This window comes from Chelonia mydas, chromosome 12 (assembly GCF_015237465.2).
Source record: "Chelonia mydas isolate rCheMyd1 chromosome 12, rCheMyd1.pri.v2, whole genome shotgun sequence".
NCBI lineage: Eukaryota > Metazoa > Chordata > Testudines > Cheloniidae > Chelonia > Chelonia mydas.
In genome coordinates, this window is record NC_051252.2 from 36,687,315 (window position 1) to 36,705,135 (window position 17,821).

The 17,821-nt window shown below is 46.1% G+C and overlaps 1 protein-coding gene across 1 annotated transcript in view; it reads left to right on the forward strand.

Annotated features, from left to right (window-relative positions):
- The first annotated feature begins 1,532 nt into the window (after positions 1–1,532).
- The window catches only part of JPH3 (junctophilin 3), a 112,922-nt gene continuing 96,633 nt past the window's right edge, over positions 1,533–17,821 (forward strand). Inside the window, exon 1 of the mRNA XM_007059290.4 lies at positions 1,533–2,832. Within this exon, the coding sequence (XP_007059352.2) occupies positions 2,451–2,832 (382 nt within the window). The 5' untranslated portion in view covers positions 1,533–2,450. The remainder of the gene's footprint in view (positions 2,833–17,821) is intronic.

Consider the following 17,821-nt stretch of genomic DNA (forward strand, 5'->3'; position numbering starts at 1 on the left):
CACAATGGGGCCTTGATCTTAGTTGGGGCCTCTAAATGCTACTCTAATACAAAGGAGTAACTTAGAATAATTAGGAATGAGAGGCTAAAGGTTACCAAGCAAATATATTCTTACAGACTGGAATGTAATAAACATTAAAATATATTACTATACTGGATAGGGTGCAAAATTACTAATAGAGATGGACCTGAATGGGAATCCTACATCTGAAACCTCCCCTTGGGCAAATACAGATTCAGGTCTCAGTTCAGCAATCCATCTGTTCAGCAGAGCACTTAAGCATTTATTTGTCTTTGAGCATATGCCCCTTAGTCCTATGGATTTGAATAGAACTTAAGCACTTGCTTAAAGTTAAGCAGATTGCTTAAATTTTTTGCTGAACTGGGGCCTCAGATCTGAGTCCAGATCCAAACATAATCTTGCCACGAGTCCATCACTAATTAACAATAAGTAAGTAAGTAAGTAAGTAAGTAAATAAATAAATAAAGTGGAAAGACTATGCAGTTACCCAAACACGTGGCTAGGAGTCAAAATCTCAAACATTTTCTGAAGGAGGCTGATCCCCTCCCTCCCACCCCGGGATTCCCAGGGTCCAGCTCATGTGAACGATATTAAAAAAAATATTTTCTCTGAAATTCAAAGCCCCGCTTTTAATCCATGAAAACATAAACCTTGATCCCGCCAACACTTCAACACATATCTCCAGTGGGAATACTCAGGTGCTTAAATTAAGCACATGCTTTTTCAGGATTGGAGCCTTATGCGGTCGGAATTCACTGCTGCTGTGACTACAGCTCCACAGGAGCATCCTCTGGAGTAGCTACAGTATGTTTATCATTTTCTAGCCTGTAAAATCATTCCAGGAGTGCCTGTAGCATCCTGGTGTGTGCTTGTTGCTGGCTCTTTGCTCTCTTGCATGTCTTTGTGGGGGAAGGATGGCCGTGAAGTAAAATGGGGTTTAGGAGTGAGACAACTTTAATAGGAATTGGACAGAATGGCAGATGGTTTATGAACACAGCTCAGACTCTGGTGTATGCATTAAACAACCACCACCACCTATAGTTAATTAATAATGTCTTTTTGCACCATCAGTGTGCTTGGCCCGCTACCAAAGGCAGTTTTTGCCCCAAGGCTTGGCAGGGGGGGGTTAACAATATGTTTGGCCCCATAACATTAAGATAAATCGACTCTCCTTTCTTTTAAGCAGGGTCCAGAAGCACAGACTAGCCAGCAATTAAATATGGGGAGAGGGGTAGGTGAGGAATGGAGAGGCAGCAATAAATAAAGGAGACAAGGCAGAGGGTTTGTTTTTCCTCTAGGTCCTGGGCTGACAGATTCCAGCCTGCCATTAATCATCACCCCGCCGCAGGCTAACCCGGCAGCCTGTTTTGTCTCAGATAAGCCCGCTGTGCCCAAGGAGGTAGTGGGTTAAGCATCTGGTGGGAGAGCTCTCTTCTGGGAGTCTCCACATTACGCAGTTCCTGTCTCTTTAAATCCGGGCTGAGCATGGAATCGAGAGCAGCCCGCCTAGGAGCTGTTCTCCTTAATAAGCAAGATTTATAACCACTAGGAAGACAGGAAGAAGGGGACCGAAGGGAGAGCGGGGGAAGCAAGACGACCCCTCTTCCCCCCCCGCCCCAGACTGGAGATACAAAAAAAAAGAGACCCCCCCCTCCCTCCAGATCCTTCTCCCCCCACCCCATCCTTCCCATTGCTGAAAGCATCTTTGCACCAAGATGCGGGACTTAGTCCAAAAACCGAGCGGAGGCCGAACGGCGTGAGGTTTGCGGGGGGAAGGAATCAGAGCAGCTCCCGTTGTTTCCTAGGGTGAGGAGTGTGTGTGTGTGTGTGTGTGTGTGTGTGTGTGTGAGCGCGAGCGTGAGACGGGGAGACACAGACACTGCATTGCTGCTGAGCCACGAGCCTCCACTATGCTGCCGCCGCCTCTGCCGGGGCTGGGGCGCGCGAGTCAGCAGCAGCAGCGGGCAGCCCCCGCTGGAGGTCACAGGCAGGGGGCTGAGGCCCTGGGTGTCTTCTGATTTGAGAAGGATTATTTAAAAAAAAAAAAAATTGTTGGCAGTTAGTCTCCCCCCCCCCCCCGCCACTTTCTTCTCCCCCTCCCCCTTTATTTCCCTTTCCTGGGCTCTGCCTTGGATGATTTTTAGGTGGAGTCGTTTGCACCAAAACCCTCCAGCTGCTGCTGTTCTTGCTGCTATTTCCCCCCACGCCCTCTCTCCCCCCCTTTTTTTTTTGGTGTGATACTGTTTCCACAGCAGGAGAAGAAGGGACTGATCCTGAGGATCCTCCTAGAGGATGAATAACCCCAAGAAATTGACTGAAGCAGCACGCTGGACCTGGTGCACCATTCAGATTTGATTAAATAATAATTCAGGTTTTTTTGCCATTTTCTTTTTTCACCTTCTGGGGGCTTTGCAAACCGAATTACATGCATGTCCAGTGGGGGAAGGTTTAATTTTGACGATGGAGGCTCCTATTGTGGAGGCTGGGAGGACGGAAAGGCTCACGGCCACGGAATCTGTACCGGCCCGAAGGGTCAAGGCGAGTATACCGGCTCCTGGAGTCACGGCTTTGAGGTGCTGGGGGTCTACACCTGGCCCAGTGGCAACACTTACCAGGGCACCTGGGCACAGGGCAAGCGCCATGGCATCGGTGTGGAGAGCAAGGGGAAGTGGGTGTACAAAGGAGAGTGGACTCATGGATTTAAGGGACGATACGGGGTCCGTGAATGCACTGGCAATGGGGCCAAATATGAAGGCACCTGGAGCAATGGATTACAGGACGGCTACGGGACAGAGACCTACTCGGATGGAGGTAGGTGATGTGTTAGTATCTTCTGAGCCGGCTCAAGCCGTGATAAAAGGAAATAAAAGGTTAGAAGAAATCTCCCCTGCCTCCCCCATAAGAGGGACCCTTTGCCTGGGCTGAACTCTCAGAGTTTGCAGCCTGCTAGTTGGGAGCAAGTGATGATCATACCAGTTTCCTACAGAGTACAGGAAAACCAGCCCAGCATGGCATTATCCCAGCGTTTGCCACAAGCTGCCTCATATGTTCAACGGGGCTCTAAGCTTTTTCTCCCTACTTAGATGACCAAAGCTTTTCAGAGGAGGGTATGGGAGCAAGAGGGACAAAGATCTAATGCGGGAAAGCAGGAGGCAGTTTAGCCAAGTTGAAAGGAGATAGGCCAAGTTGGATTCAGAGTCATTACTGCACCACCATAACCTGTAGGATCTCCACCAAGCCTGCAAAGCAGCCATGGATAGAATGGACATTGCACTGCTGCGAGATCTTGTACAGATATTTGAAACTCTAGCTATAAGAAACAGATGGCAAATGCTCTCAGCAAGGGTCAGATCTTTACATCCATGTATCGCCTTCCTGTCCCCTCCAAATGCAAACCTACACTTGATAATACTGGGCAAGATAATTTCATTCAAACAGGGTTCTTATGCTCCTATTTCACTACAGCTTAATGCATTTTGTAGGGGCTCAGAGGGATAGAAAGAGCTCTTCTCTCAGCATGGCTTAATAAAATGTTGAGGGGAAATGAGGATTAAATAAAAACAAGAAAACTCAGTGAGGGTGATCAAAAATTGTCAGACTAACAGGCTTTAAGGCCGAACAGCTGTATTTCTGCTGCAAGTGGCTGTATCATTCCATCTAATCTAAACTGCCACCATAAGAATAATCAGGCCTATCTGCTAGAAGCCAATGGAATTAACGAGGCTGGCCTGTTGTTTTTGTTGGGTGTGTGTCTATCAAAACTGGGCTTTCCAATGGTGTTCTTTTCCAGAACTCTCAGACTGAGATAGGTCTCATAAACATTGCGATTTTGTGTCTTCCTGGAAGCTGGGAAAAAGCTCTTCTTGCAAGGCATGTCTCTGGAAAACAGAGCTCACTGCTTTGTGATAAGATAAGAAGGCAATATTAAATGTTACCTGAAACAGCTTTTAGTTTTTCCAAAAAGAAACAGAATGATCTATTTAAAAGTAATAATTATGCACTGCTAGGGTCTTCCCCAAAAGAAAATACAATTGCAGCCTTCTGCTTCACATAGCTGGGAAAGAATCAGGAGCCCATTTTAAATCTGTTTGGTTTGTGTTGTGAAGCAATCTTTAAATACTGATAATCTTCTGTGCAGAGGTAATCTAGGTTTGGAAATGATTTTTTTCTTATGCACTTGAAATGCTAGGACAGGATCTGGACAGCTTCTGTATGCACGTGACCACAGTACTGCCTTTCTATGCCCCTCGTGACATCTAGGCCTTGATAAACAACATTTTCAGTAGAGACAGACTGAAGTCAGGCTGTAAAAGTCTCAAACTACATGGCTCTGCGAACTGCATGTCACCAGACTGGCCGAGCGTGCATGCATGCAGAATATGCAGTCACCAGCAATGCATGCCCGTGACTAATTGCAGCAGAACAGTTCTTTGAGAAGTAAGGGCACCAGACCCCAACTGGGGGCAGACTAGGAGCAATTCTTAGTTCTCAAGAACCTGCTGGAAACAAAGCTTTCATCCCCATCTAGTCTGAGCTTGGGATTTAAAAAAAAAAAAAGTGTCTTATTTTAGGAAGGGTTAAGAAAATTGCTAGGTAAAAAAGAAGGATGGCATCTGTAGCAAAATTATTTCAATTATAAGGGTAGGGAAAAGGATGTGATAGATAACTACATAAAGTGGTACCTATGGTTAGGCCTGCAATTACCAAGAGAAAATACAAAGCACAAAATGTACACTCCAGTGAACTGGTTGTACTCTTTTCAAAGCACAGCTCCTCATAACATCTCATTCTGATGCTCACCTTGGGACAAATGAACCCAACAGAAATCACACTTAGGTGAACTCTGCTCCAGCATCCCTGGGTACCAAGAAGCCATGGTCCCTTCCTGAATGGATGTCGCCACTCTGTCTGGGCAAAAAGGCCAGATCTGGCATCTCCCGGCTTCCTGGCGCTAATTCTAAATGATCATCATGCATTTGGATAATTGGGTCCAGATGTGTGCAGTCATTATATTGAAAGAATAATTGTCTGGCTATCATAAGAAAAAGGCAGCTATTGGAAATTATGTGCATCTCATTAATCTAGCCAAATTATTAGTTTAGTCACTTTCAGGTGCATTGCAATCATTGTCCCATCATCTGTTGCTTGCCACCAATGCTAAACTTCAGTCCCTTGCATTGTATGGTAAATCAACTGGTGCTAAATGAGGGATCACTAAATGGGTAGCAGGGATTGGAAAACAGGATGCTAGTGAATGAGGGGTTTTGACTCAAAATTTTACTTCTTCAACAGTAGATAGAAAAGCAGCAAAGAATCAGCAAAAGTCTCACAACTACAGCAATCCCTGCCAGTGCTGACTTTGGGAAGCCGTATTTTGCATGGAATAATGCACAAATGTATTGTGCATTTTGCTTGGACTTAGGATATGGCATGCAAAGAATTCAGTTTTGTTTCCACCAGTCACTCTTCCTGTCCTGCTCACAGACATGTGTCTTCCCCCTGCCCAACACACACATTGTTCTCACACCTGTCTCTCACACACATCCCCCGTATGCAGATCGCAGACTCTCACACCTCCCACAGACACACTCATCACCAGGCACATGCTCAGTCTTGCCATACATACCCACATAGTCCCTCAGCCCCATACAGATGCTCACAGTCTCCCTGACACATCCACTCAGACCACATAATTATGTCCCACAAACAAAGAACCACATGCATGTAACATGCACCCACCATGTGCATTGCAAACACACCCTTCCTCATATCACACTGACATTTACACACACACACACCCCTGCTGCATACAGATACACTCACTTCCATGCACAGTCCCATAGATATAACTCCCACACAAACCATATTTTGCAAAGATATCACACCCCAACTCCTCTGAATCCAAACCCTTCCTGCCCTCTAGCCCAGACTCCTACTTATGCCCATTCATAAACAGGCTTCTGATGAATGATTTACTGTTTGCTTTATGTCGAATTCTGATACTGGGCCTGATTTACCACTGGGTTACTCCAGTTTTACACCAGCGTCACTTCACTGGAGTTATACTACCATACAACTGGATTAATGGAGATGTGAATCAGATCTGCTGTTTACGGAGCTACTGATCAGAAATCTTTTGAAGGCATAGGCCTTGATTCATCAAGGAAAATTACTGTAGGCACAACTTTAAGCAAGTGAATTGTTCCATTGAGTTCTTTACTGAATTGAAACCTCAGTACAGCTTGGTTAAAACGTTAAACAATTTCCCCCAAGTTGAACTGGGGGGCGGGGGGGAGGGGAGGGAGAGAAATTATAAAAAAGAACCAAACCACAAATCAAGTAGAAAATAAAGTACAGAAATCCTTTAAAAACAAACAAACACCAACTAGCAGGAAAAGCTTTGTATTTTGAAGCAGATTCTTTCTTAGTTGCTAAAACAATGGTTACTAAGAGGTGGGGTTAGGGAAATTAAGCAAATATCAAATTAAATGTTGCCAATCTCAGGCCTAAAAATGGCTGCTAAAAAAATAGCCTTAAAAGCTATTTTCTTTCCTACCCATCTCGATTTTAGCTACTTTATATTTGGAAATTGAGGCAGCGTTGGGTAAAGAATACCAAGAACCAGCACCCTCTTAAAATAGCTAAGTGATACAGTAGTGACTAGGCCTGACTGACGTTCACAATTTGAATTACCCTCGCCAAACCTCAAGGGGAAAAAACCCACAGCTCAATCAATCTAGTCTCTGAAGACTGGCTTGTCTCTCTTCAGGACCTTGGAGAGAGACAGTAGCACTGTGCTGAATGGGCACATGTCTCACCAAGCCCATGCTGAGAATATCTACTCCTCCATTCTTAGCGGGACACTTACAAAAGGGTCCATGTAGCTCTTCCAGGTCTCTCTTTAACGAACCCCACACAAGCCAACAACCTGGGGGTGAATAGTTTGCATAAATCAAGTGAACATTCTTTTAACTCCAGAGAACGTGCTCCATCATAAACTCAGCGTAGGATGCTTCATGCAATAAGAAATATTTCTCAGTGTATTCTCTCTCCATCTGTTATCATACCACAAACACTAGGGCAGGATAAATGACCAAAAGAAAACCAAAGGCTAACTGCAAGAATGCTTATGTACCATATGTAGGTGATTTTAGCAGGATTTATATGGGACTCTGGTATTTGAAGTCTCGGGGCAAACATCTGAGGTTGTTTGGGCCCCAATAATTTGTATGCCTTATAAACCACTTACATCCACACAGCCATCCCAAACCAAAAGGATTATCATCAATATCAGTCTTCCAAAGTTCTCCTTGTCCACATGCCTGGGGTGAATAATTTATTTGATGGGTAAGTGCAATATCATTTGTATTTTCACTAAGCACGGGTGAGCAATTTGATTTTGTGCCTGGGCTAGCAAATTTTCATGACTGTTTTGGAAGACTGCCATAGAGGTCTAGAGTGCTTTGCAACCAGTAAGAAAAAAGATGGAGGTGTCGGAAACTGTCCTGGGGATGGTCAGGCCTAGGAGGCGAGGGTGGGGTTGGTGCAAGGCTGGAGCAGGACTAAGGTTTGGGGAGTCTGTTGCCACTATCAGGCAGGAATGAGTTCCAAGCCCCAGAGTGGTGTTGAGCAGACTGAGCTGCTGTTCCTCCTGTGAAGCTTCAATACCTGGTCTGGGAGTCACAAGACCAGTTCCTGGCTTTTGGATTGGCTGGAGCCTAGCACAGGAGTGACTCATCACCACCCAAGGGGCAGATTGGTTCAGTGAATGGGAGATGAGGCTTGGAGTCAGGAGGCCTGGGTTCCATACTTCACTCTGCCATGTTTAGCCTGGCTTAAGACCCTTAACATCTCCATGACTCAGTTTCCTCATCTATGAAATGGAGATAGTGATACTTATAATGCTGCTTTTGTCGAATGCTCGGAGATCTACAAACAAAAGGCTTTAAGTGTTGTTATAAGAAAATACAAAATACCTACCCCCGACCCCCAAAAGCCAGAGAATGAAATTAAGTCCTTGCCCTGTAAATCCTATAAACTAAAGGTGTAAATGGGTGGGTTCAGTAGAGATGGAACAGGAATGTTGGGTGGAGGGCCCACATTTACCTTGTATGTCTGCAAATTTAGGACCAATTTCTGCTCTCAGTTACGTCCATTCAAACCCTCCTGAAGTTAATGTAACAGAGAAGAGGATGTGACCCATTTTCCTTAATGTAGAGGCAATCTGTTTTAAACTAACGCTGCATATTGCCATTAAGGGTGCTTGCAGAATCTAGTGTCTGTGTTGTATTGCTATTTACATTGATGTTTTTCCACAGGTTTTCTTAATGCTGCAAGGAGCCAACCACCCACAAGGACAAATTTACATGAGAGCTGTTCATATCCTGGATGGCAGAAGTGCCATGGAAGTGTCAGCTCTCAAGTTATTTTGTTCCCATAAATGGCTTGTTGTAGCATTTTAAAAAGTCAGTGGGAAACAAACACAAATACTGAGTGTTCTTTAAATATTCAGGTTCCTACAGAATCCAAAGGCGAAGACCTAATTGCTGCTAATAAGCTGATTTTAAAATAATTATTGTTAATTTCATTACAATAATAGCTTTATTTATAAAGCACCCAGCTGCCTAGAAGTTTAGTGAGTATGGTTCATGCTTAAAATACAATAATGATAAGAAGTGAACAATAATTAAAACAGAACAGAAAAATGATCAAAATACTAAATGACACACATAACATGTTACTTCATTCAAAGCACAGAGAGGTACTCAAGTAATAGGAGTCTGGCCCAGGTAATAACAAACAAACACAGGAATTTGCAGACAGGATCAGACTAGTCCAGTGTCCTGTCTCTGATGAGGAGTAACCCCAGATGCTTCAGAGGAAGGTTTAAGAATCCTGCATTAGGCAGACGTGGGATAATTTGCCCCACACAGAGACCAGAATGAGACCTAACAGTCAGAGACAAACTTGGGGCCTGAAGCACACTGTTTAATATTACTTCCAAAATCTGTCATTGTTAATTGTTTAACTCTGGATATTGTAGATATCCACAGAAGTATCCAATCCCTTTTTGAATATTTATTATTAATGATTATTATTATAGCAGAGACTGAAGCTTTTATTCAGAAGATCTCAAAGTCAGAGAGTCAGAGTTCAAGGCCGGAAGGAACCACCAGATCATCTGGTCTGATCTCCTGTATAGCACAGGCCAGCACCCACACACTAAACCCAGCATCTGAAACTAGACCCAAGTATTACAGCCCAAAGGAAACTAGACTATTGTGTGCCATAGGCAGAGAATGGGCAGGACAGAGGCACCCGAGACCCCTACAACAGCAGGGAAATGATGAAGTGAGATATACCTAGATAATCCTGGCAAGTGACCTGCACCACATGCTGCAGAGGAAGGCAAAAAATCAAACTCATGCTCACTGCCAATCTGACGTGGGGGGAAATTCCTTTCCGACCCCCTATATGGTGATTGGTTAGACTCTACGTGAACGAGAGCCAACCAGCCAAGCACCCGAGAGAAAGAATGCACAGTGCCACCTCACAATCCAATGACCCGTCTCTGGCCATGGCCATCCCTGATGCTTCAGTGGAAGGAGATTAAAAAAAAATTACGGCAACACCTTAAGACATGTGGGGTGGGGGAAACCCTTGCTGACCCCTGCAGGAGCTCGGCTGGAACCCTGCAGCATGACCATTTAGAAGCACAAGACAAAGTGCTTTACCAAGGTTGGGAAATATTTCCATTTTACAAGGGGTGGTGGAAACAAAGTCACAAATAGATGAGGAGTGAATTGCCTAAGATCACAGAGACCCCAGACTATAGCGGGACTAGCCACGTTTCAGTGGTCCAGGATTGGAGCCATAATGAGCTAGTGTCAGAGTCAAGACTGTAGCATAAAACTAGAAGGCAGGTTTCTTGTGCTAAAAGTACTAGCCAGACCACCTCCCTGTCTGCAATATCAGGGCCAAGGAGTGCTGCCATCTCATACAGCATCACAGCTATTAGAGACAGAAAAAGACCTATTAGATCATTGAGTCTGCTCTTGCAAGGGCAGGAGACAGTCCCCTGACACAGACTGTATCAGATGTTAAATTGATGCTGCACTTGCTCTCCGCCAAAACTCAGAAGAAGCAAGGAGGAGATTACAGGCATTTTAGAGAAGCTGGTCCTCTCCTTTCCATGCTGCTTCCAAGTATTTCTTGCCAATTTCATTCAGGGGGTTTTAGATTTTAAACACTAAAGTCCATTATTAACTGAGCAGCTCAGCTGAGCTTCGTCTAAAAGGACCAGATAGGTTTACCTTAGGGCACATTTTCCAGCAGAATGTCAGGCCTGATCCTGCCTCATTTAAGTCAGTGGGAGCTTTGCCATTGTCCTCTAAGGGCCCAGCCCTGCTCCTATTCTACATATATCATTAGTGGGGCTTCGCGGCTCCTTTTCTAGGAGAGGCTTTTCACAAGGATAGAAGAGATCTGGAAACGGAACTCACCTCTTACTCCTAGAGGTTACCCCTTCAAATCAGGGTCAAAGCACATGAGCACAGGGTGTTCTGCAGAAGCAGGATGTTGCTTGAGCTACCACACCCAGCGCTGTACCCAGAGAGACCTTCAGCGTCCAGGGCTGTCATCTGGCACCTCCCGCCAGCACCAAAGCTCACACAAAAAATAATCTATCATAGGAACAACTGAAATGGGAAGATTGGAACATCCTTATAAAACAGCCTTGCCATCACTTGTTTATTGTGACTCTTGTGATCTTTGGTGTTTTTCCTCAAAGCCCCAACTTCTGGAATCAGGTGATTCTGTGAGATTCTCAGCTTCATTTGGTTTTTTTTTTTTCTAAAGTAAGTTTGTAGAGAAATGCTTGAAAAGAAACCAACTAAAAAGAATCCAATATGTATTATTTTTAAAAATGGTATGGTTTTTAATTCAAATCTCATGATTTGGCAGGGGTGGGGAGGAAGAAAGCAAGCAGGAACCCATCTCATGATTTTTGAATGTTTGGGATTAGCATTCGTGATAAACATTTATGTTCTGCTTTACCCTTGACATGACGGAAGAAAAATATCAGAATGGTGTAAACACCAGGGAGGGAGAGGAATTATTCAGGATTGGACAATGGAATAATGGAAGGAAACTAAGAAAGAGGAAATGGTAACTGACTACTGGGGGAAAATAATACTTTCTGACACTGAGATATATTAATGTGTAGAATTATTATTAGTTAATTGAATGTTGACATGCTTGGAATTGTACAAACCACAAAAATAAGGAGATGGAGCCTGTTCCGCAGCTGACTCCAATGGTGTCATGCAAATTTACACCAGCTAAGGGTCTGGCTCAGTCTGGAAGAGCTTACAGCATAACAACGAGATGTAGACAACATGAGACACAGACGTTATGTGTTTATAGTGTCCATGCTGTGCTGGAGAGGGTATTACACCGAGGTGGGCTAGTGTGTACAAGAACTGGGGGTCTCTGTAGGTGGAATTGAATGGGGAGGGAGGGGTTTGATGCACTGGAATGAGAAAGTCAGTCCATGCCTGCAGGAGAGCGTAAAAGAGATTAGGATGATGGAGAGGGATTCACAGATCCCAAGGCCAGAAGGGACCACTGTGATCATCAACTCCAACCTCCTGCATAGCACAGGCCAGAGACCGGCCCCCCAAATCATTCCTAGAGCAGAGCTTTATGAAAAACATCCACTCTTGATTTAAGAATTGCCAGCGATGGAAAATCCATCAAGACCCTTCATAAATTGTTCCAGTGTTCATTTACTCACTGCCTGCTAAAAAAATTATGTGTCATTTCCAGTCTGAAAATGTCTAGTTTCAACTTCCAGCCACTGGATCCAGCAAGCATAAGTGGTGGAAGCTCCTGTCTCTTGGTTTATTTAAAGCTGGACCAAACTAAGCCCTAGCAAATGTGGACACAGACAACGGCCCTGGGCACTGGCAAGGAGATGGACCAAGGGGGTTATTTTCATCCCCAGAGTCTAGAATTTTATTACTGTGCTTTCTCTTCCCAGCTACTCTCTTTTTCAGCCCTGGGCAGTAGGCATAAATCAGGAGGTACAAGGCCCAGATCCTGCAAAGACATAAGGATGTGCTTAGCTTTAAAACAGGAGTAGCCCCAGTCAGTTAAGCATGTTCTTAAGTCTTCAGGATTGCCATCCCCCAAGTTAAAAACAACAAATTGCTCCTCCAAAACGTCATGGGATTGGCCCCAAAATAATGAGTTAAAAAAAAGGGGGGATTGTGGGGTTTGGTCTGTCTTTTGATTGAACTCCCCTGCCCCTCCCCCACGTGGAGTGGTGTGCCAATTGGTATCGCCAGCTCCCCCAATTGCACTGAGTGAGTCTGGCCCTCGCTGCAGAATCTCGTGGCTGCCTGAGGGTGCAGAGCTCCCAGCTTCTCCCCAAACGTCTCATTAATTAATTGCCACCCCCATCACCACACATCCCTGCCCTTTCTCCAGCCCCAGCCATTCATTATTCAGCCTCTACATCTGTTCTAGCCCTTCCCTCAGGTGCCCCGCTGCAGTTCCCAGGATTCTTAACCCCACTCCCCCTTCCCAGGCCTGGTAAGGGCAGGAAGCAGACGGACCCATTGTTCACAGGGGGGCAAAGGGAAGCAGAGCTGCTGCGTTCTTTCTGCTCCCTCCTTCCTTGCCCCCCAAAAATCCTCTCAACTCCTGAGGGGAGAGGGAAGAGCTCTGCCTGTCTCCTGATTGGCTGCTCTTTCCCAGGAGGTGAGCAGGTGGGGATGGCAGCCAATTGCTCTCCCTACCCCCAAGCAATGCTGAAATTAGTGGGAGGACTGGCACTTCTGGCCCTAATGCAGTGGTCCCCAAACTTTTCAGGGTTGGACTCCCACCCTTGCCCCATTCATGCCACCCCCTCCCCGAGCTGGGGCCAGGTACAGGGCTGCAGCTTGGAGGAAGGGGAGACAGGGGTAAGGGGGCTGAGGCCATGGCCAGAGCCAGAAGCCAAGCTAGGTGGCACCCCCTCTCCATCCCTGTGGGGGTTGGCCCAGGTCCAAGCTGCACCCCTCCAAATGGTCCTCCTCACCCCCTAGGGGGAGGCATGCCCCACCGTTTGGGGACCTCTGCTATACTGGTGTAAAGCACCTTTATTTTGATATATCTGCATCTGTACTAAGGAGGAGTGTGCCAGTATAGTTAAAGCAGTACCACTTTTGCATTTAGACAAGCCCTTAGCAACACGAGACTTTACTACAATGAGCTGCTGTGAAAGCTTTGCTGCAGAGTGTGGCGAGATCACAGAGTTTTGAGGAAGATTATAGGGTTGGAGGATTAGCAGAGTGAGAATTAGCCAGATTCTACTGTATTTTGTGAGAGAAGCATATTAGAAATATTAAGGAGGCTGAATGTATTTTAATGCAGTTAGCATCTTACATGCTAAAGCCCAATATGTTCCTCCCCCTCCCGGGCATCATGCAGACAGGTCCATGAGGGTTCACCCGCATAGCTCTGATTGTAGGGCTGTTGCTTTGCTTTGTTAGGAAGCCTGGATTGGAGCATGCATGTGAGCTCCCTCCAGAGCAGTCAGTCTGTTCCTGGGGACAGTCATGGGTCTTATTTCTGCAAGCTGCCTAACTCGCTCAATTCCCACTGGCTTCACATGGAGTTAGCACAACTGAGCAGTCCAGTGCTGTCAACCCTAAGCATTCAACAATCATTGCAAACCCCGGTCAGGCCCCCAGAATTGTGAGATTGGCTTTAAAATCATGATAGTTCCCTTCTCCCCATAAATAGGCTTGATTTGCCTTTAGGGGGATCATTTTCCTCCACCTTTGCTCTGCAAATAGAGGGCTAGAGATTTCCTTTTATAAAATGAAAGCTGAGATTCTCATGACTCCAGGAACTGAGACTTTAAGAAACACAGCAACTCACTAGAGCTAGCAACCACAATTTTTTTTTTAAAGTTATTCTCCTCTAAACACTGGCTGGAAAAGGAAGTTACGAATGAAACACACACAAGATTCATGGGGGAGGATGGGATATAGATACAGGGTTAGTGGGGTGGGCAGAAAGGCTAAGAATGTATTTGTATTTTACAGTACACGGTGGCGAGCAAATTGAGTTTTTGCCTCTCAAAGCATGTAGCCTAAATGCCTTAGAAGCCATTGTCAGGCATGCTCTAAAATGTATACATTAGTTTGCAGGGATTTCTCCATCACAGATGTGAGCCTAGCTAAATGTGTGTGTCATTTTCTGGTGTGGCTTCTGCCAAATATTCCTGTGGGGAATATACCCAACCTGGTTAGCCCACATGGATAGTGGCTTAATACCATGATGCATTGGGAAATCTCTTCCCAACTGTGGCCATATTTAGTAAAATCTAGTCATGGTCTGAACATATATAATCAAAGGAAGGGCTGGGAGGAGGTTAGTCTGCAGCTGGCTCCGTGTCTACTTGGCATTGCATACGCTGTACTGTCACTGAACCTCATCCAGTGCCTCAAGCATCACTTGCGGCTCTTCCTAGACCTCTATGTGACTCCAGTGATAGGTTTAGGTCACCATTTTAGGTGGAGCTCTGCAGCCCTCCTTAGCTGCCTACGTGCTGTTAGCCATGGGCAGTTCAGAAGCATCCCATTAGTCCTCTGTTGCAGCTACTGGGCTGTTTATTGCAGGTCAGGTTCTCCACTGGTAGAATTTGTAGTGCAGTTTCAGGCACTGGAGTGACTGCTCCCTAAGTGGATCTATGAGCAGAAAGATCAAAGATCTTTGTGTCAAATCAGCAGCTGTCGTTGGTGCAGGTATTGGGCGGAAGGTACAAGCAATTGACTGGCGTCATTTTCTCACTTTTTAGAGTGGAGCAAAGCTCCCTGTGCCCTGACACAGGGAAACTCTTCTTGGGTTAAAGTGACAGTGGTGGGACCACAAGGGGAAGGGTGTCCCTGGGGGCAAACTGCAGCTTAAACACACAAGCCAAATACCCCTCCCCCCCCCCCACAAAGATGAATGGGGCATCACACTATTTGAGCCACAGTCCAAATAAGGTGGCCACTTGATGCTTTCTGCTTCTGGCATACACACACACACGCGTGTATATGTACACATCCATCCATGGATGAGTAATTACATGTATGCGTGTATGACTATGAAGACAATTAAAAACTATCCAAAATAGACAACATTTCAAAATGCTTCCCATCTCTGTTCACCTGTCCATCAACACTGGTCCTGCAACTCAGAATCCAGTTCCCATTTTTGTATTTAATAAACACTGGTACTCTGTCTAAAAACAGAATACCTCTGCCCAGCCATGGGGGAGGCTGCTACATGACCACCCCAGTTTGGGGTGCCCCTTGCAATCTTGGGAAAAGTCGGCATTTGCTTTTTCCAAAGAAAATGGGTCTAAACTTCAGAAGGGCCAGGCACCCACAGCTCCCGGTCCAGCACCTTGACAATCAGGCCCAGTCATCTTAGTGCAGTGCCTAACGCCCGCATCAGCTGGCGCCTTGGTCAGCAGGGTTAGCAGAGATCGGACCCGATGGGTGGATGTGGTGACTGAACTACCCCTTTTGCCTGTAGGGTGATCACTGAGTCAGCGCCGAGACATGGTGCCGAGGACGTGGAGCAAGGAACCATCATTCTGCCACTGCTGGTGATGTCCTTGTTCTCTAGGGCTGTCTGGGAGCTGACTCGCTGCTGATGCACCCCCTCAGGGTTGGAAATGGCCAGCTTTCCTTTGCTAGCATCCTCGGTGGACAGCTGCTCCTGCCCTGCAATTCTCTGCTTGTGACTTGCCTCTCTAGCCAGGTCACATTCAGTCCCCGCCACTCCTGGAGCAAAGAGCCCAATGAAGTAAATTCAAGCAAACTTAACTCTTCCCCCCTACTCTGACTCACTCCTCCTGGGCTCTGCAGGGTGGTTGTTCTGCTGTTGTGCAGAGGGATGCCTCCCAGGGCTTTCTTCCTGGCAGCCCAGCGCCAAACTCAACAGTTTTCTCTCCCCTTGTGTCAGCATGGTTCCACACCACGTGAGGGAACCCAGGCCCTCCTTCTCTGGGCTCCAGTCCAGGGACCCTGTGGCAGGCAGCTAAGGTCTGCTCCCTCATATGCTTTGCTACTTCCCTGGACTTCTTCCTAGCTTGGCCTTCCTTCAGGCCTTTACCAACAGCCCCTCCCTGAGCTTCCGGTACCTCTGCCCCCTCTAGGCTTTTTTCCACTCTAGTCTCCTGAGAGAACTACAAGAGTTTTTCCCTTTCCCAGTTGACTTTTCCTCTGAGCTGCCTCCCTTTATGGTCACCACCCAGCACCTCCCTGGCCCGAGCTTCATCTTCATTTGGGCCTTGCTCACCCTCCAGGTGCAACCAGGAGCACTCATTCCTCTATCTCCAGTTAACTCTTTCATTACACACCCTGTCACAAGCTCCTTTTTAAAAAGAAGGTCTCACCACCTGCTTGCAAGCACATTGGGAATCTCTGGGCCTGGTTTCCCTCTCCCTGGCACTGCTTTTGGCCTCGAGAAGTTCTGTCACCTTCCTGATTCATGCCTCCATGAGTACGAGAAGAATCAGCCCAAGCGTTTCCCACCAGTGATGAACAGAGGCATCTCTTGGGATGTTTGAATTGTATATTAAAATGGAGATGATGCTCATGAAAGCTGTTGGGCTGGCAGCATGGGAGAGCAGGGGCCTGTATGCAGCCACATCCTGGGTAGCATCTGTGCAACCTCAGCCCCACTGCCAGCTGCTCTAGAGGAGCCACTTTCAAGGACGAGGGGAATGCAATCTCCATGGCTCAGTCACTCCTTGGCCCCTCTGCTGAGACTGCCAATATGGAGACCAATTAATGCCAGTTATAAATAATGAGGTGGGTTCTGTGGCAAGGACACCAGCACCTGAGCTGAGACCCCCCCCCCATCTCACATAAGTCACCCAACCATCAGCAAGTAATGTTTTCTGTTTACTGTCAGCCTGAGCTGAATTTGAACTAATGAATGAGGGGGAAAAGGCTCTGGGTCCTGAAACTGGGCCATGCAGTCTCCTTTTGCCTCTCACACTTCAGTTTCCTTGGGACATATTTTCTGATATGCTAAATATGCTTTTTAAACAACTGCATGAATATTACCATAGATACAGCTCCCCAGGCCTCTCTGATATTGAATTGCTGGCAAGTGATATCTGTACAACATGCTTTCTTGTGTCATAATTCAGAAGATCTCTTAGAAGAAGATATGGCAGAGAGATCTGCCTAATTATTGTCGTTAGACTCCTTTAATTAGTATACTACAGACTCTACAGATAAGAGAGAAGGTGAACTCACCAGCAGGATTAATAATGAGATAAACTAACAATTTGCAAGGTACAATTCATTCCATTTGGTTTTGCAATGTGGACAGGCAGTTTGGGCCCTTCAGACCTAATTGCAAAGCCCCACTGAGTGCAATAGTGAGGTGTCCACATTTTGGATTGCTGCCTTGGTCTGATATTGTCCTCATACCATGCAAATCTGGACATGCTTCAAATAGCACATGGAACAACAAAGAAACTGAGTTTTTGAAGCCTGCCACTCACAACCTCTGCAAAGGGCCAAGTACCTATATCTATCTGTCTATTTTAGGCAACCTGAAAAACAGCCAGAATTGTAGTACCTTGCACAGATATAGCCTTGTTAACCTGGCATGCACTGTTACAGTGTAGGCCTTCCCTGCACCCCACCATGGCCTGGGGTGGCACTACAGCACCCTGCCTCAGTTTCCCCTTGTCTCAGAGCCACTTAAGAATTCCACACAGTCCAAAAGCTATGTGACAAAA